General features: G+C 36.7%; 1 protein-coding gene across 2 annotated transcripts in view; it reads right to left on the bottom strand.

Annotated features, from left to right (window-relative positions):
* Nucleotides 1-18,364, bottom strand: part of E(z) (histone-lysine N-methyltransferase E(z)) — a 180,638-nt gene that overhangs the window by 100,190 nt on the left and 62,084 nt on the right. For both annotated transcript variants that reach the window (XM_067147736.2, XM_067147737.2), the window contains exons 5-6: nucleotides 8,904-9,145; nucleotides 8,669-8,832 (exon numbers count right to left, since the gene is read on the bottom strand). In XM_067147736.2, the coding sequence (XP_067003837.1) occupies nucleotides 8,669-8,832; nucleotides 8,904-9,145 (406 nt within the window). The remainder of the gene's footprint in view (nucleotides 1-8,668; nucleotides 8,833-8,903; nucleotides 9,146-18,364) is intronic.

Raw genomic sequence — 18,364 nt, 5'->3', positions numbered from 1 at the left:
TTTGCCTGGTGTGAAAATGGAAAACCACAGAAAATCATCTTCAGGACTGCTGACGGTGGGATTCGAACCCACCATCTACCGAATGCAAGCTAACAGCTATTCAACTCTAACTGCACTGCCAATTCGTTTCGTATGTGAACACTGTAACTGGGACTCACGACCTGTTCTCTTATAAATAAATGAATGAATGAATGAATGAATAAATAAATAAACAAAATAAACAAATAAATAAATAAATAAAAATAATAAATAAATAAACAAACAAATAAACAAACAAACAAAAACAAACCGACCACAATAAATACAAAATAAACAAACAGACAAAAACAAACCGACCACCTCACTGGAGAATATCAGGCAGGGTTTCGAAAAGGAAGATCCTGCCCAGAACAAATCTTAACCCTAAAAACTATTTTACAAATTAGTAAAACAAAACAACCATTAATTACCTTTGCTGACTTCAAAAAAGCTTATGATTCAATGGACCGATAGACTCTATTCAACAAACTAGAGGAATTTCAAGTTGACAGAAAAACAAAGGAATTGATCAAGTAAACTCTAACAGGCACAACAATAAAAGTTAAAATTTTTAGGAGAAATTTCAGAGCCATTCAGAATTACAACAGGGGTCAGACAAGGCGATGGATTATCACCACTACTATTCAATCTAGTTCTGGAAAAAGTGGTTCGAGAATGGAAAAATTAAACTAAAGGGATCAATATTGGTAGACTTCTCAAAAACAAAATTCACCTTGATTGCCTCGCCTTCGCAGAGATGACTTGACAATCCTCTCCAACAACAAACTAGAAGCATTCCAGTCCATAGAAAAAATTCATGAAATAGCGGCAAGAACAGGTCTGCAAATTTCATAAGAAAAGACAAAGAAGTATATGGAAGGTACAATATACTAAATCTTGCAGTATCTCTAAAAAAATCATAACTGGCTTACAGAAATAAACAAAGATCTTCAGGAAATTAGTATAAATGAAGAAATCTTGCAAGACTGAAAAAAATTCAGAAATATCATAAACAAACGCAAATTTGCTGATCAACCTAGAAGAAAAGCTGCAGGATGGACAGAAGAATACAAAAAGAAGCACAGCAAAACGATGAAGAAATTTTGGGAAGACAAGAAGAAACGTTGTGCTAAATAAGTTCACATGCGCTCCTTAGTTGGGCATTAATGAATAAATAAAATAAATAAATAAAATAAATATATAATGAAGAATGCAATCAGATGATAAGAGAGAAGACACCAAGCTTGGATAAACTATCAAGCCCAAAAGTGAGAAGAATCAAATTTAGAACTAATAAAACAAAACCAAGTTAGCATTGCGGTTAGGATGGCGCAGCTGTGAGCTTGCATTCGACAGATAGGGTGTTCAAAATCCACTGTCAGCAGTCCTGATGATGGTTTTCCGTGGTTTCCAATTTTAACACCAGGCAAATGCTGGGGTTGCACCTTAATTAAGGCCACGGCTGCTTATTTTCCACTCCTAGTCATTTCCTATCCCACTGTCACCATAAGGGTGGCGTGCACCATCTTGGAGTAAATGACTACGGAAGTAGCGTTTACTAAAGAAGTCCATACTACAGAAGTAAATTACTACGGGAGTTATTTACTCCAGACGTAATGCCGGAGAGTTGAAGTACAATTTACTCTTTTAGTTACTACTATAGAAGTAGCGTTCGTTACTCGCGGAGTAGTGTTGTGTTTGTGTATCTTCTTTAAAGAAATCTAAATGGATAAGGTTATGTGCGATAGGAAACGGGGGAAAAAACGTAAGCGAAAAAGATAAATGCTTGTTAATAGAGATAGTGACGATCTATGCAAAGGATATAGGGTGTAAGAAACACAACATAAAGATGCTGGATAAGAAAAAAAATTAATGGAAAGTCGTGACAGAAGAATTCAATGTTTCGAGTGACGGAAAACACAGTGAAGAACAAGTTAAGATTCTGTAGGACTTAAAAGCGAAGGTGGAAGCAAAGCAGAAAGTCATGGACACGCGGGAAAAATTAAAACTGATGGTGGTTTCTTCATACAGATCGCCTGCATCCACAGCAAAATTTTCCCATTGTTGCCATAAGACCTATCTGTGCCGGTGTGACATTAAGCAAATTGAAAAAAAAAAAAAAGATAAATACCTCTTCCGATTTCTGAAAAGTTCACCGTTGTCACCGAGAGGGCCAAAAATGAGAATATGCGCGCAGTCACAGTCAATTGCACCCCACGATATGTGGAAACCTGCCAACGTGAAGAATATCCTTTTATTTTCCAAACAATCATCATCATTTGCAGGCGTACCTCCCTCTTAGCCTCAACTAGTGCTTTAACCACGCAATGAATGATACAGTAAACGTTAATTAGATCACCAGCAACTGTACTGAAATGCTCCGGGACGAAATACTCATAGGGCACACAGCAACTGTAATTTGAGATACACAACAAAATTAATAAACTTCATTGTTAGGTTCCGTATTGCGTTGAGACTATGCTTAAAGTAAATACAAAATTTTAATATTCCACCTTCTCAATACTAAAAAATCATTTGATGTTTTTACAAAAACATTACAATGACATTAAAAGGTACTAGTTTCGGTCCACTGTGGACCATCATCAGCCTAGCCAAATTACAACAGTAAAAGACATAGTGATAAAAATAGTATGGAGAAATGAGAGAGGATCTAGAAGGATGGGATGGTGGTGGAATGACAGATAAAAGTGAAAAAACCGTATTTGCGAATAATGATAAAAGTAACAGAAGTGTTCACAATGACAAGTAAAATCTTGTGAAGTCACGTAAAAACTCTTGATGAGTTAGTCTATGGTTGGCAGTTGCTCCTCTGTTGCACGATTGACATGTATAACTACGTAAATGCTTCTAGAAAGTTGTAGATGTAAGTTCCACTTTTGCGTAGAGGGAAGAATTGTCCGATGAGACTAGCACCAGATTAAAACTGACAAAGTTGAACCTGTTCTATGGTGGAATTAAAGGCTTTCTGTGTTGAACAGAAGTAGTCTCAGTTCAATCGGGACCCCAATGAACCTGGGGAAAGAAGATAGTATTAACGCGGGTAATCGGATAGAGAACAAGCGAGGCACCGGAAATTCTCAAAATAGCTAAGAAAGGACCTCTACTCAATATAATAGAGAACTTTTACATTCATTTAGATCAATACTTTAATGCCAACTATAACCTTAACGAAATAACTGAGAAACCCAATATTTTATTTGACCTTTTCATTACTTATTACAGGAAAAAAAAAAAAACGGTCGTTCTAAATTCTTTCTTTAAGTCAATTAAGGGTCCCCCGACAGTACAAACACCTTCACTTCCTCTCCCGTCCACCCCGCCTTGAACCTTTCCTATCCCTCCCACCCTCCACCACTTACGTCATTCTTCCCCTCCGTATTCACCTACCCCTTTCCTGCTGATCTACTCCGCGCCACGCTCACTCCGTAAGTTGCATTCAATCCAGCAAGTTTGTTCCACGCAGCGCAAGGTGAGTCATCGTTTATATTTTCCGGTGCCTCGCTTGTTCTATATCCGATTACCCGTGTTAATACTATCTTCTTTCCCCAGGTTCATTGGGGTCCCGATTGAACTGAGACTACTTCTGTTCAACACAGAAAGCCTTTAATTCCACCATAGAACAGGTTCAACTTTGTCAATTTTAATCTGGTGCTAGTCTCATCGGACAATTCTTCCCTCTACGCAAAAGTGGAACTTACATCTACAACTTTCTAGAAGCATTTACGTAGTTATACATGTCAATCGTGCAACAGAGGAGCAACTGCCAACCATAGACTAACTCATCAAGAGTTTTTACGTGACTTCACAAGATTTTACTTGTCATTGTGAACACTTCTGTTACTTTTATCATTATTCGCAAATACGGTTTTTTCACTTTTATCTGTCATTCCACCACCATCCCATCCTTCTAGATCCTCTCTCATTTCTCCATACTATTTTTATCACTATGTCTTTTACTGTTGTAATTTGGCTAGGCTGATGATGGTCCACAGTGGACCGAAACTAGTACCTTTTAATGTCATTGTAATGTTTTTGTAAAAACATCAAATGATTTTTTAGTATTGAGAAGGTGGAATATTAAAATTTTGTATTTACTTTAAGCAACAAAATTAAGACAAGAATTCAGCTGTAAGTGATCTCCAAGTAGATTTAGAAGGAAAGTAAAGGATTTCTTCCTAAGCCCAAAAACGTTCCTGAAACTCTCCGTGTGCACATTATACCGCTCTCGCCTTTCACGCACCGTAGGCCTACGCACTATTACATTTCCCATCGTTTTCTGCGTCGAAATCGTCAATATAATCTAAATAATCCATAAACACGTTTGAAACGTCTTTCCTCTCATATACGGCACGATATTATCATTAGTCAACAAGTCTAAACCTAGGTTACTCCATGCACGACGTGAGAGTAAATTCTAACCTGTATTCGTACGTTATTTACTTCTTTAGTAATATACTACAAGATGGTGCTCTTCAACATTTTACTCTTGTAGTAATTTAGTCCAGGAGTATCTGAAAGGACGAAAATACTTCGGAAGTAACTTACTCTTGTATGAAAGTCGCCGAATGCTGACTTCAAGAGTACTTTACTACGGAAGTAGAACTTACTCTTGGTTGGTGCACGCCACCCTAAGACTATCTGTGTGGTGCAACGTAAAACAAGTTGTTCTTATAATAAAATAAAGTCAACCCATAAAATCATCAAACAAAATTTAGACATCTAAAAAACTCCCTTAAAAAAGAGAATTTCATGCAAAAACAATCCCGAGATTATTACAAAACTTTCGGCGGATAAATGAATCCTCAAAATTAATGCTAAGAGATAAATCAGGAAAGTTAGCCCTTAGTAACCAAGAAAATGCAGAGATCCTCGCAGACACAACCAACAAACTTCTAAATTGCAAAGACCCACTGAAAAAAATTTAAGTAAACACCTACACATCCATTTCAACCACCCCTGATCTAAGAGATCCTCCAACCACCAATGAAGTAAAATTTGCAATTAAAGAACTAAAAAATTACAAGGCATGTGGTGAAGACCTAGTCATAACAGATTTCTGGAAAAATGCTGGAAAACCTGTGATCATAAATTTCCATCAAGATCTAGTAAAAATGTGGACCACAGAGAAAATTCTGGAGTGCTGGACCGCAGGAATAATCTTTCCATTATTTATAAAAGGAGATAAAACCAACCAAGATAATTACAAAGGAATAACCCTTCTGGACTGCACATACACAATTTTCTCTCACATAATTTACAACAGGATCAAAAACACTCTTGAACCACAACTAGGAGAATACCAAGGAGAATCTTGCTCATACAGAAGCTGCCAGACAAAATTATCTACCTGAAACTAATAATGGAATATTACAAGTGCAGAAATGAACAACTCTTTAACTCATTCATAGATTTCAAGAAAGCATATGACAGTGTCCATAGACCCACACTTTAAAAAATGCTTAGATCGTACAGTCTTCATGTCAAATGAATAAAAATCGTCAAACTAACTAACCACCTAACACAAGGTGATGGATTATTTCCACTGCTTTTTGATATGGCTCTCGATTATATCATGAAACTTTGGCAAAAGGAAAACCCACCTAAAATCAAAATTGGAGCAAAACCTTCAATAAGAACGAGCTGCCTGGGATTTTCAGTCGATTAAGCTGTCTTAACCCTTAACTTGGCAGAAGTTCATGCCCAGATCACCAGTCTCCAAAAAATTGCATTTAAAATAGGATTAGAAATATCCATAGAGAAAACTAGATCAGCCCATGAAACCCCTGAATCTTCATAAATGATCAAAAAATGAACATAGTTCTACAATTTAAACAGCTTGGAGAAACCATCACACACAACATAAACGAAAAAGACACATGAATAAATAGAACTAACTGAAGAAAAGCCCAATTTCTAACCTAGTCAACATATAATAAAAAATGCCTGTCAATAGACACTAAGATCCAACACTACAAAACCATAACTCTCCCAGAAGCCAATTACCCTTTTCCAAATTAAAAACGAAAGAAGAAATGATTAGCTCTTCAAAACTAAAAGATGAATCATCAGAACTTGCATAAAGAAAATATACCAGGTTGAAGGAGTCTGGAGAATTCATCCTAATGAAACTGTCTATCGAGACATTGACCCAATCACCAGCACAATAAAGAGGAAAATAATACTGTATCTTTTTCATATCTTGCAACTGCCAGGAAACTGGATTTTACAATAACTACTGAATGGACCCACGAAATTCAGCAAAGATTTCAAAGCGGATGACTCGAAATATCAGATGCAGAGAAGGGCTATAGAGATTTCAGAAGAACTGAGAAAATTACGATTGGAACAAATAAAAAAGAACTGGGTAGATCACAACAACCAAACAGTACAACACCGAGCTTGACAGCTGCAGTCGCTTAAGTGCAGCCAGTATCCAGTATTCGGGAGATAGTAGGTTTTAACCCCACTGTCGGCAGCCCTGAAAATGGTTTTCCATGGTTTCCCATTTTCACACCAGGCACTCCTAGCCCTTTCCTGTCCAATCGTCGCCACAATACCTATCTGTGTCGGTGCGACGCAAAAAAAAAAAAAGTACAATTTTCAAATTTCAAAGAGAAAGTGAACGTAGAATGACAAGTAGTCCAATATGGCCAATAAAATTAACAATAAAAATAATAAAAGAAATGAACTGACTGACATTAAAACACTATGCTTCAGTATATTTTGAACAGATTTATTTTAAAAATAGGTATGCAGAACAATGATTGACAATGATCAGAAAGGAATTGTTCCCGAGGAGTTTGTTCCATTTGGTCAAAGAGATTTGCTGCTTTCTACATCGAATTTTTGAAATGTCTGCTGGAGGACATGAGCAGGAAATAACTTGATTATTGATACATCTTGGAAAGGTGTAGCAAACCAACTGCTGAGCCCACTGCTACGCTGGGGCGAAATACTGGTAATTGCACAACTCAAATGGCCTGAAGAGCTTAAATTAATGTTTTTAAAACAACATATAGCTAATTCACCATGACAATGCACCTGCCCATACTGCTTTATTGATGTGGTTTTTGGCTAAGAACAACATGATGCTGGTGTTACATTCTCCCTATTCCCCCAACTTTACGTCCTATGACTTCTTCCTATTTGTAAAACTGAAAATTCTGCTGAAGGGGCACAGATTTCAGACAGTGAAGGAAATTCAAATTGAATCGCAGTTTACTGTGGAGTGGAGATCCTTGATGGAGGGGAGGGTATTGCTACCACTCGGCCTGAAAACACTCGTTCTGTAAATCTCCATGGATGGAATCTAGTCTAGGCTTATATAAGATACGACACATATTTACGAGATTTTAAAGACATAAATTAGCAATAATATTTTGAAAATACCTTTGATACAAAATAAATGTGTAAAATTTTATTTATTCATTTTACACAATCCTCTCCATTATAGACTATTATATCAGACTTTCTGTCCAATCTGCAGTGCCAGGTCTCTCGATTATATGCTACAGTAGAACTCTGCTACAGTGATTATGGCATATAGTGAGAACCTTGCTGTAACAACAGTTTTTTATGCCTCTCAAAAATTCCTATATTAATCAGTGTAATATTCTTTTCATACATGCAACAGTGATTTTCCCGATGGTGTTACTTTTATCATGTTAATTTACTGTCATTGATATAATATATGCATAATAATTTTGTGTTAGCCACGAACGGCAGTTGGGCCATTACAGCTGCCATGTTTTTTCTATGTAATGGTCTGAGTATTGGAGATGGTCTTGGCAAGAACGAGCTATAACCAACATTCAAAGGTGTGACATTGATTAATAATACCTTTGCCAACATGTTTTCACAATAAGTGCCTTAGAAATAAGTGCTGAAATAGAAGATCACTTAATTTTAATACCAATATATATGAACATGGTACTTCTCAAGATAAAGCAGTGTGCATCACTGATTTCTGAGGTTAAATTCCAGAAACACATTCTCAGGTAAATTTGCAGCAGAAAGTTATCATTACTCTACAGAGGGCTTGAAATATGTTTTCATTAATACATGCACAGTAAAATTAGGTTAGGTAATGCTATTTCAAGTAAAAAATATAACACGTTTATCACAGAAGTATCTGGAGCGATGCTATTACCATTTTTAAGAATAAAACTGAACATGCATGTTTACATAGTATCGGAATTAGAAAATACCGCAACTAACTAGTAATTGCATGATATCACCTTCATACCCATACTGATAGTATCAATTATACAATAATGTAGGTTTTTAATACAGTCCTATTCAATACACTGTATTGAATACAATTATATTGAATACAATTGTATTGAATAGGAGGAATGTATTAAAAACCTACAATACTGTATAACTAACCAAGTAAGCTGCTGGATGGAAAACATCTGCAAAAAGTTTTGAACAAACTGATTGCCATTTCATATCAATTTTAATGTTTTTCCTTTTTTTCCTTATTTTTATGGAAAATCGGATATAATGCCAATCTGCTAAAGCAAGTAAATTTATCACTGTTATGAATTCTCATTATAACGAACTTTCACTGTATACCAATGAACATACTGAAGTAATAATAATATACTTAGAATAAAGAGATACTTACGATGTAGGAAGCAGTCATACTTGAAGCAGCGACGACAGAACAATGTGTGGAAGGAATGCATTGTCTGTTCACGAGGTACTGATTCGGCGGTAGGTCCATCAATATTTGGAGTGCATTCTGGAGGAAGTGCATTGGGATCCAACCTTTCTGTCAGTTCAATATACCTATACAAAACATTGAAGTATTAATGCTTAGGCAGAAACAACAGAATATAAAACTATTTTACTCTACTTACTTTTCTCTGAGTTCCTCTGGACGACCCTTGTCAGGAAACATTGCTGATATAGCTTGGAAAATAACCATAGATGGGAAACTTTTGGATGTCTGCTTCTCAGATGACTGAGATTTCCGGTCAGAACCACAGGTACTAGATCGGCTGCTGGTTCCGGTTGACCCAGTTGATAGGCTGCGGCCATTCTTATCCTTGTCACGATCTTTGCTCTCTTTTTCATTTGGTTTATCATTGTTCCCTTCCTCCTAAAAAGCAAAATTGACTAGTATACTCCCTTATTAATCCCCTGTGAATGTAAAATTAAAAATACAGTCTAGTCCCATTACAAAATTTTTAAAGATAAATTTCAACGGACCACAGACAGGATCAATTATTACACAACCCAAAGATGAAATAATAAATTTTGAGGCAAGAGGACCATATCAAGTCCTTTAAAAGGAACTGTGGTCTATCAGGACAACACACAAAACCATAAGAAATTTGAAACAATCAAATGTGTTGGTAAGATTTTATCAATGACACTATACTTTTTTAGAATTTGCTTTACATCGCACCGACACAGATAGGTCTTATGGTGACGATACGATTGGAAAGGCCTAGGAGTAGGAAAGAAAGGGCCGTGGCCTTAATTAAGGTACAGCTCCAGCATTTGCCTGGTGTGAAAATGGAAAACCATCTTCAGGGCTGCCGACAGTGGGTTCGAACCCACTATCTCCCGAATGCAAGCTCACAGCTGCGCGCCCCTAACCACAGGCCAACTCGCCTGATGACACTGTATTATATCACTGTTATTAATTATTTAAAGATCTGCCATGTCAATACAATTCAAAGCCTCGCATATTTGCTAGTACATCAAATACATAAATATATAAGTACTGTACATGTTTCAGGAATTTATATAACAGTGATTTACGTCAATATGGACTATTGGTGGCTATCAATGTTGATAGAGTTCTTCTCACACCATCAATAAACCATAAACGGTGACAGGATTCATCTTGACTTCTTTCCCCGATGTTTGAGGACACTTGAGAACAATTGCTTCTCAAGGCCCATGCCTTGTAGCTGTTGTTTGCTTAATTCTAGTTAATTGCTGAGTTGGAAATGAATGTTTGTTTATTGATAGCTAGAACATCAGCCCTTTTCATACTTCATCCTGAAGCTAGGCAATGAACTTCCTCATAAACCTCCCAGCCTTCATAAAGCTCTAGCAATATGGCTCATACTGTATGATGGTGTGCATTTCTAAGTAATGAGCTAAACAAGCATGCCTACAATGGTTGTCCCCTTGGCTCCTGATAAATAGACTCCATACTTGCGCATGTCTGCCATAATAGGATATGCTTTCTGTAGTGTCAATGAACTTGAAAGTCTTGCTGTGATCTATACTGTATCACCTGCCTGTCATTCAGCGACTTCTCAAACCAAATGTATTCTACCTTTCTTCTCTGTTCTGTAGATGCATCTAAAAGTACTACCAAGGGTAGATTAGTTGTCCCGGTTTCTACTTCAATCTGGAAAGCTGGTGGTGTGTGCTTTTCTCCTAGCAGCCTGTCTGGCTGTGCTGTTTCTTGGCCATCCTCTGATCTCAGGTATAGCAGATAGGTTAGAGACAAGTTTTTCGAACCTTTACGCAGCTTGGCTGCCTTATCAATTTGCTACTCACGACAGAGGAATATGGGGCAGGTTAGGAAACATGTAAAGGTTTGTTATAAACTGTAACATAATGCCTTAATTATATATGAAGTTTCTCTTCTTCTTCTCCTTCTCCTCCCTGGTGGAGTAGCAGATCCACACCATGTCACACATGTGGACTTGACCCACTTTTATGGCCGGATGTCTTTCATAACGCCAACCTTGTGTATTCACTATTGCATGTTTCTGCAGTGACTGGAAGCATGGTGTGTTGTGTGAATATAAAGAGGAGTGCATTGGGACAAATGCAAACCCCCAGTCCCCACGACAGAGGAATTAACCAGATGTGAATAAAGACCCCACCCTGGCTGGGAATCGAACACGGCACCCTCTGACCTGAAGCCTTGATGTTAACCATTCATCCAAGAAGCTGGATCTATTAAGTTTCTGTTTTATTTTTCCCTTTCTAAGTAGTACGGATCATCTCCTGATTAAAGGACACTTCAGAGGTCCTCTTAGGTGACTGTTATACCCATTTCAACTTTAACTTCTAAAACGGTGTAGTACAAGCTCCTGATTTATGGACAGGTTGCAAGTCCATTTAGTGAGAAGATAACGTTCCCTTTTTCTGTTTTATTACAAGTGGGCACTGGCTTATGTTTAGGTAATTGCACTGAATTTTCAAATTACACAACTGCTCACTTTCATGTGGTACTCGAAGATCTTCAACTTAAAAAATTATTTGTTTACTTGTTGATCCAGTTTACTTAACCAGACCACACCATGGCACATTATTTTAATGATCACGTTTATTGTGTAGTTACCACCATCAACCGATTAAATGCCATCTCCATAATGCCTTCCATCTGCTCAGATGATGAAAGGCAGTATTTTCTAGTAAACCATTTATTACCTCCTGGATACTATGATAATAAAATAAGCCCTAGCCCTTCTGAGGCAGAGAGCTCCATTTCTTAAATTCTTCAGGAGTTTCTCTCCGATAACTTTGCTTTGCAGCTGGTACGCAAAGTTTCATGTGTGATATGCTAGTCATTGAAACACTGAACTCTTTCTTTCACAATATCTCTACCATACAAGGAATGGGTTTTGTTTGATTTATCCAATATTTTAAGAGCTGAATAAGAACTTTCCATTTTGAATTTTGTAAGCAAACAACTCACTGAATTGGGAACATCAGTAGGCAGTGAAAGGATTTCTTTAACCCTTTCATTCTCTAAGCACCCAAATGCATCTGGTGGTAGAAGACCCAGTTCCTGCCTTAGTGACAAAAAGCATCCAAGAACTTCCCCACAAACTGCTGCTATCTATCAGATGGTTAGGTAATTGCTAAAACTCTTGCTAATATGTCAGCCAAGCATCAGATAGGAATCAGAAGGCCTATGATTGTAGCAAAGAGGAAATAATATGTGCATATTCCATGACTGTCACACTCTGCCGTTCTGTTTGTAAACTCAGCTGCTCTTTCAGATACCACTGTCGAAGTGGAGTTAAAAAAATTATTTTAGTGATTCAGAAAGGTCATGTGGGAGGTCTTCTTGGTGACTTAACTGTGAATGTTCAATTAGGTGATAACTACCAAAAACCACAGTAAACATGTAATAGTGAATACATCCCTCCCGATAGGGTTGGCGTTAGGAAGACCATTCATATTCAATTAATAGCCTTTCCAAAACAAAAAAAAAAAAAAAAAAAAAAAAAAAACAAAAAACAAAAAACAAAAAAACAAAAAAAAAACAGGAATTTTTTGAAATATTTAATACAATTTTTTTCATGCAATTTAATTAACATGTTAATGTAAATATGTAAGTAGGTAGATAATACTTCTTTCAAAAGCACTACATATCGATTTTTCTGTACATAATGTATATAAGGAGATATATTGTACTAAAGTTTGTGTAATTTTTATGTTCTAAAATTTTGGACTTAAAAATCTCTACTACGTGAAAAAATTCTGTAATCAGAAATTCCATAATCAGGTTTCTTAATATAGCTGTGATACATATACCATGCAAATTTTGTTACAATTGGCTGAATATTATGGGAGAAAAATGGGTTTTAAATGTAAAAATTACAACTGGCGGGAAAATTAAGGCAAAGTTCAAGTGACGTTTTCTTCCGGATTTATTACCTAAAAGTCACCAGAACCATATGTTTTTCCTTCCCCTCCATTCTAAGCAGCTTCTGTATGAATACTGGTAACTTCGGAAGCTTGTTTCTTTGTTCTTCTCCTTCTCCAAAGAACGGAAAATGATTCATCTGCATTTTCTTTTTCACAATGCAACTTTTCCTGAGTCGAAGTTATGGGGATTGTAGTTGCTGCCATGTCATCATTGTTGGCTATAGGTGCAGGACACATGGCTTGAAGTTGATGCGACACTTTCCTGATGAGAACAATCTGATTCCGGTAACATTTCATGACCTGATTTCTTCAATGGAGATTCATGTTCGGTAATAGCTGATCTTCATCTCTTTCCTATCAAAAGTTCAGCAATTTGTCGTTTAGCTAAGGCTGATTCATGTTTATGCATATTGTTTATTCCCTTGGATACAAGCTATCAATTATTACAGCACACTGTCTTTCAATAATAACAGTATCTTGATACGCAACCACAAGATGTTACTTGTGCGCATACTTCACAAAAGTAAACAGACTGGCTACCACCATAGAACCCACAAAAAATATTAAACATACAAGAATAACAAAACTTATAGTTGTCAGCACTATTGTAGTACCATCAGGAATACCAATACAAGCATAACATGTTGCTCAATGACAGTCGAGTACCAAAATATTAGTCCGTAACAGGCTTTATAAATTCATTCAGAAATATGGTAGATCTTGATGCAAGAGTGATAAACAGATATAGAAAACAATATTCTCTTACCCATGGGTAAATAATGCAAGTATCGAGCTTGAATAATAGTAATAATAATAATAATAATAATAATAATAATAATAATAATAATAATAATAATAATAATAATAATATAATAAATAATAATAATAATAATAATAATAATAATAATAATAATAATAATAATAATAATAATAATAAATTATTTTTATGTACCATGAAGGCCATTCCTAGTAAGGGAGTTCCCTTACCAACTCTCCGCTCCGTTTTACTCTTGAAGATACGGTAGTTTCCATAATCAGCTGTGTCCTCATCAGTGAATCTCGTTTCCTGCAGGGCAAGTATCTGAATTTTCTGTTGATCTAGTTCTGTTGCAAGATTGTGCAATTTACCAGGTTGGATTAAGGTATTTACATTGAACATGCCAATGTATGTGAAGGTTTTGGATGTTAGTTTGCCAGAGAACTCAGACTTTCTCTGTGTTCGTGATTGCCTGGGTTCCCCAGAATCCGAATACCCAATAGCCGTCTCATGACGGGTGGATTGGTTACCACCTGGGGTAATGCTGATTTTACTCTCACGAATCATCATAGCTTGTAATCAAAGATTGATCCAGTGTTTCCACTGGGAAATTAGGACCAGGGATTGCTAGTTCCTGGAACGTAACTATACAGCCGTACCTACTAGGTAAACAGACGCTGACCACTTCACCGCTCGATCCGAGTCAGACGCGAGGTGGATATCATGCCTCGCTTTTGCAGATGACCTGGCCATACTTACAGATGATGTATTCACAGCCGTTAAACAAATTGAAACCCTTAGCGAATGTGCTGGAAAGGTTGGCCTACAAATTTCCTTTGAAAAGACCAAGTTCTTCTGCTCAAAACTTGACATCCAAACTTTGAACACGACACATGGGCAAATCAACCGAGTACCACACTTCAAGTACTTGGGAGAAATACTTGAACCAACGGGAAGCGAGAAGGTTGCCCAGAAAATTCGCCTACAAAAATTTCGGAAAGCCTACGGTAGGGTTCACAACATATACAATAAAAAGTGCTTGTCCCGCGTTAGTGGGTGCATGTACATTCACTATTGTATATTTCTTGTTAGCACATTGGATTCGCATTGTCATGAGCCGGTTACTTATGGGAGTAACTTCTTTTATTGAGTCAAGATCAGACACTATAATACAGTAATAAAGCCCGAAGTCTTATATGCCAGTGAGACCCTTACACTAAACGGGAAAGGTGACCTAGAAAATATTTTAAAAGAAGAAAGGAGAATCCTGAGGAAAATTCTTCTTCTTCTTCTTCTTCTTCTTATTACATCATATGTACATACGATACGATCACGTTTGTGAGGTTATGTCATGAAACATGCACTGTATATAGACATTTATATCAATTCAATTCATGTAAGAACCTGTACAGTATACAATTTATTCTTACCTGTATATATAATTTGTAATCCACTACAAAATTGTGAAACACACTGTAAATTCCAGAATGGTACTGGGTAGACGAGAAACGATGGAGAATATTCTGTACACTATATGTATTAAGCATTCTAGAATTTTCGAGAAGGTATTTTTTGTAATGTATCTTTCTAGAAGCCTGGCCAGGCACATATATAAGGAGGCAATCTTGACGGTAGAGAGGAGTTATTGTTTAGTGGAGTTATGGTGTAGCAGGAGTATACTTGTGATCTCGTGTTGTTGTGATATGCAGTGGTTGCAGTCTCTATGTTGAAGTGATAGGCAGTTGATAAAATGGCGGCTTTGTTGATGTACGTATTTTGCTAGTGATAGCAGTGATTAAGGTTATGTGTGTGTTTAATTTTTAAATAGATGTGAATAAATAACTGTACCAACTGACAGCATTTGGTGTGAGTCTTTGTGGATACGTTAATTTACAGCTTGAGTCTGTATAAATATATCGGGAGAAGGGGCTGTTAGCCCATCCCATGGATGCATAATTGCAAAGAACAGGCATATTTGATTGAATGGAAACATGACAATGGCATCATTACCTAACAAAGCAGTGCAGCAGATGCCACGCCCATTTCTGCTGTGTGCAGACTGGTAAAAAAAAAAAAAAAAAAAAGCATTATTAAAGTGATAAATTGTTTGAATTCAACGAAATAACTTTGTGAAAAGAAATCCTTTCAATTTCAGTCATAAAATTGTTTTTGCCAAAATGACCAAAATATAAATTTTTATCTCCGGAGTGTCGCCTTAATCTACATCAGTGCTGATCCCAGATGATAAGGAAAAGGCCAGGAAAGAAGAAATTCAATTAGGTAAAGGTGACAGTGATAGTGATGTGGATGCTGTAAATCACAGTCCTACAAACACCAGTGGTGACGGTAGACTATAACCAAACAGTCTTTCATTACTGCCGTGTTTTGAACACTTGTTGTCAATTTCTTAAATATTTATAGTGAAACTGATCAGCCAAGCACCTCTAAGCATGGGTTCATTCAGAAGAACTTTAGAACTGTTTTATACAGATCATGAGTCTTAAGTTGATAATGGACTATAACAGGAGAAGAAACAGAGATATGGTGTTAACATTTGTAGATTTCAAGAAAGCTTATGACTGCATCCATAGCGAATCTCTTTTTAAAATTTTAAGACACCTTGGACTACACCCCAAATTAATAAACATGATAAAATTGACTCTCACCAACACCAAATCAAAAGTGAAGTTTAGGGGTGAAACATCAGAGACATTTGAAATTAAAACTGGACTATGGCAGGGAGATGGGCTCTCACCAATATTATTTAACTGTGTTCTAGAAATGGTAATGACGGAATGGTTTAGGAAATGGTCCCCCAAAATAAAGATTGGCCGAAAAATCAAAACAAATTGCCTGGGTTTTGCTGACAATTTAGCATTACTAGCAGTGGCCATAAAAGCAGCAAAAACCCAGATATCAGAACTTCAAAACATTGCAAAAAAAATTGGTCTCAAAATGTCATTTGAAAAAACAGAAATTATGCCCCAAAAACCAACACAGCTAAAAGAAGTCACCATAAATGGTAATAAAATCAAAATAGTAACTCAATTTAAATATCTTGGAGAAGTAATAACACATAACCTAAATGAAAAAAATCTCAATCCAAATAAGAACAAATAGATTAGCTAAAGCACAAAAATTAACATGGGATATCTACAAAAAGAAATGTCTATCAATAAATACAAAAATAAAACACTACAACACAGTTATAAAACCGGAAGCTACATATGCAGCAGAAACACTTTTTTAACTGAATAAACAATCAAAGACTGACAGACTTCAGAAAATTGAAAGGAGGATTGGAAGAACCTGCATCAACAAAAAATACCAGAAAGATGGACAGTGGTGGTTAATACCTAACAAAGTTGTGTACACAGAGCTAGTTGCTCTTAATCAACTACTCTACATCCTTACAGATACTATGCGTAAGAGGAGACTGGGATTCTTTGGACATATCATGAGGATGCAGGATTTGAGACTTCTGAAACAACTAGTACAACACAAACTCGTCTCAAAAAATACCAGAACAGGATGTAAATGGATCAGAGAAGTAAGAGAGAATCTGAAGGAAATAGGCCTTGCAACAGAAGACACCATAAATAAGATAAAATTGAATACAAAACACAAGAATACAAACCTCCGCTTTACCCTTACACAAAACAAACCAACAACATGCATATTTTCAACTGAGGAAAGGGCATGAAGATTGGGGTGTCTGAAGAAGTACTGGGAGGACTGCAAAGCCCGAACAATCCCTTCAAAGAGTCCTGAACGACGAACTGACTAAAGTGACCCTATGTGCTCATAAAAGAAGAAGAAGGCAGGCAAATGATAGGCAACTTTTTTCTAAAAAGTGTATGGGTCACAAGAGAAGTTTATCATTGTGTGCTACTTCTCCCAAGAGTCATGACTGCTGCTTACAGTAGACATACTTTATGTACAGTAAGTCACACAGGCTAAAACAATAGAGTGAAATCAGGAACAATGGGACATCAATCACCAATGATCTACATTTAGGGCAACTGTCCAGGTGATAGATTCCCTATTGCTTGTTTAAAGTCTGTTCTGAAATAATTTCAAAGAATAGGGAAATTTATTTAACATTTTCCTGGTAAATAAATTTCTCCAATCTCGTAATTCCTCTTCCTGGGACTGGCAAGTCCAGAAAAAAAGGTACGAAAAAAGGGTTAACAGAGCTCTTAAGCAACTACTTTACATCCTTAAGAAACCATTTTGGTAACTAGTTCAGAGAGGCATTCTATAAACTGTACACAAGTGTGACACAGGATTATTTACAATTTACTCTGTATCCAGCAGTGAAGAAACAACTGGCATGTAAAAGAACTCCTGCAGGACAAAATTCCGGGACCGCGACGTCTCCGAAAACTGTAAAAGTAGTTAGTGGGACGTAAAGCATATAACGTTGTTATAAGCAACTAACTTCCTTTGTTCTTTCAAGTTATTAATAAATTTGGTATGATTTAAAGTACATAAAATAACATTAGGAGCTGAACCCAACTAAATCTTTAACTGTACCAGTACACTGTCGTAATAAGGACTGTGAACTATTATGCACCACACAAGTATTTGTCAGAAGCGAACTGTCTGTGTTCTATGGACCGATACAGAAAATTACTTGCCCCGTCTGCACACCTCTTGTCACAAGTGCTTGTAAAGTAGCTGAACAAATAAACTGTTATGTGCTCATGGGATTGCTAGCTCTCTGGAAGCCCCCTTTGGTATTTCCTGCAGGGGATTGGTGAGCCAGGCTGGAGAGCTCCCAGCTGGCCTCTCCTTCTATTGTGCCTTTCGTCTGGTATCCCTGTGAACTTTCTGGAAGGTGAATCTAGACAATTCCTGTTTTGCGTGCTCCCCAAAGATATCAGCTCTTCATCATCAGGCATATAAGAACAGGCTCACCACGAACAGTCA

This window comes from Anabrus simplex, chromosome 5 (assembly GCF_040414725.1).
Source record: "Anabrus simplex isolate iqAnaSimp1 chromosome 5, ASM4041472v1, whole genome shotgun sequence".
NCBI lineage: Eukaryota > Metazoa > Arthropoda > Insecta > Orthoptera > Tettigoniidae > Anabrus > Anabrus simplex.
Note: the sequence above shows the minus strand (reverse complement) of the source record. Positions and strands in the feature narration are given on the sequence as shown.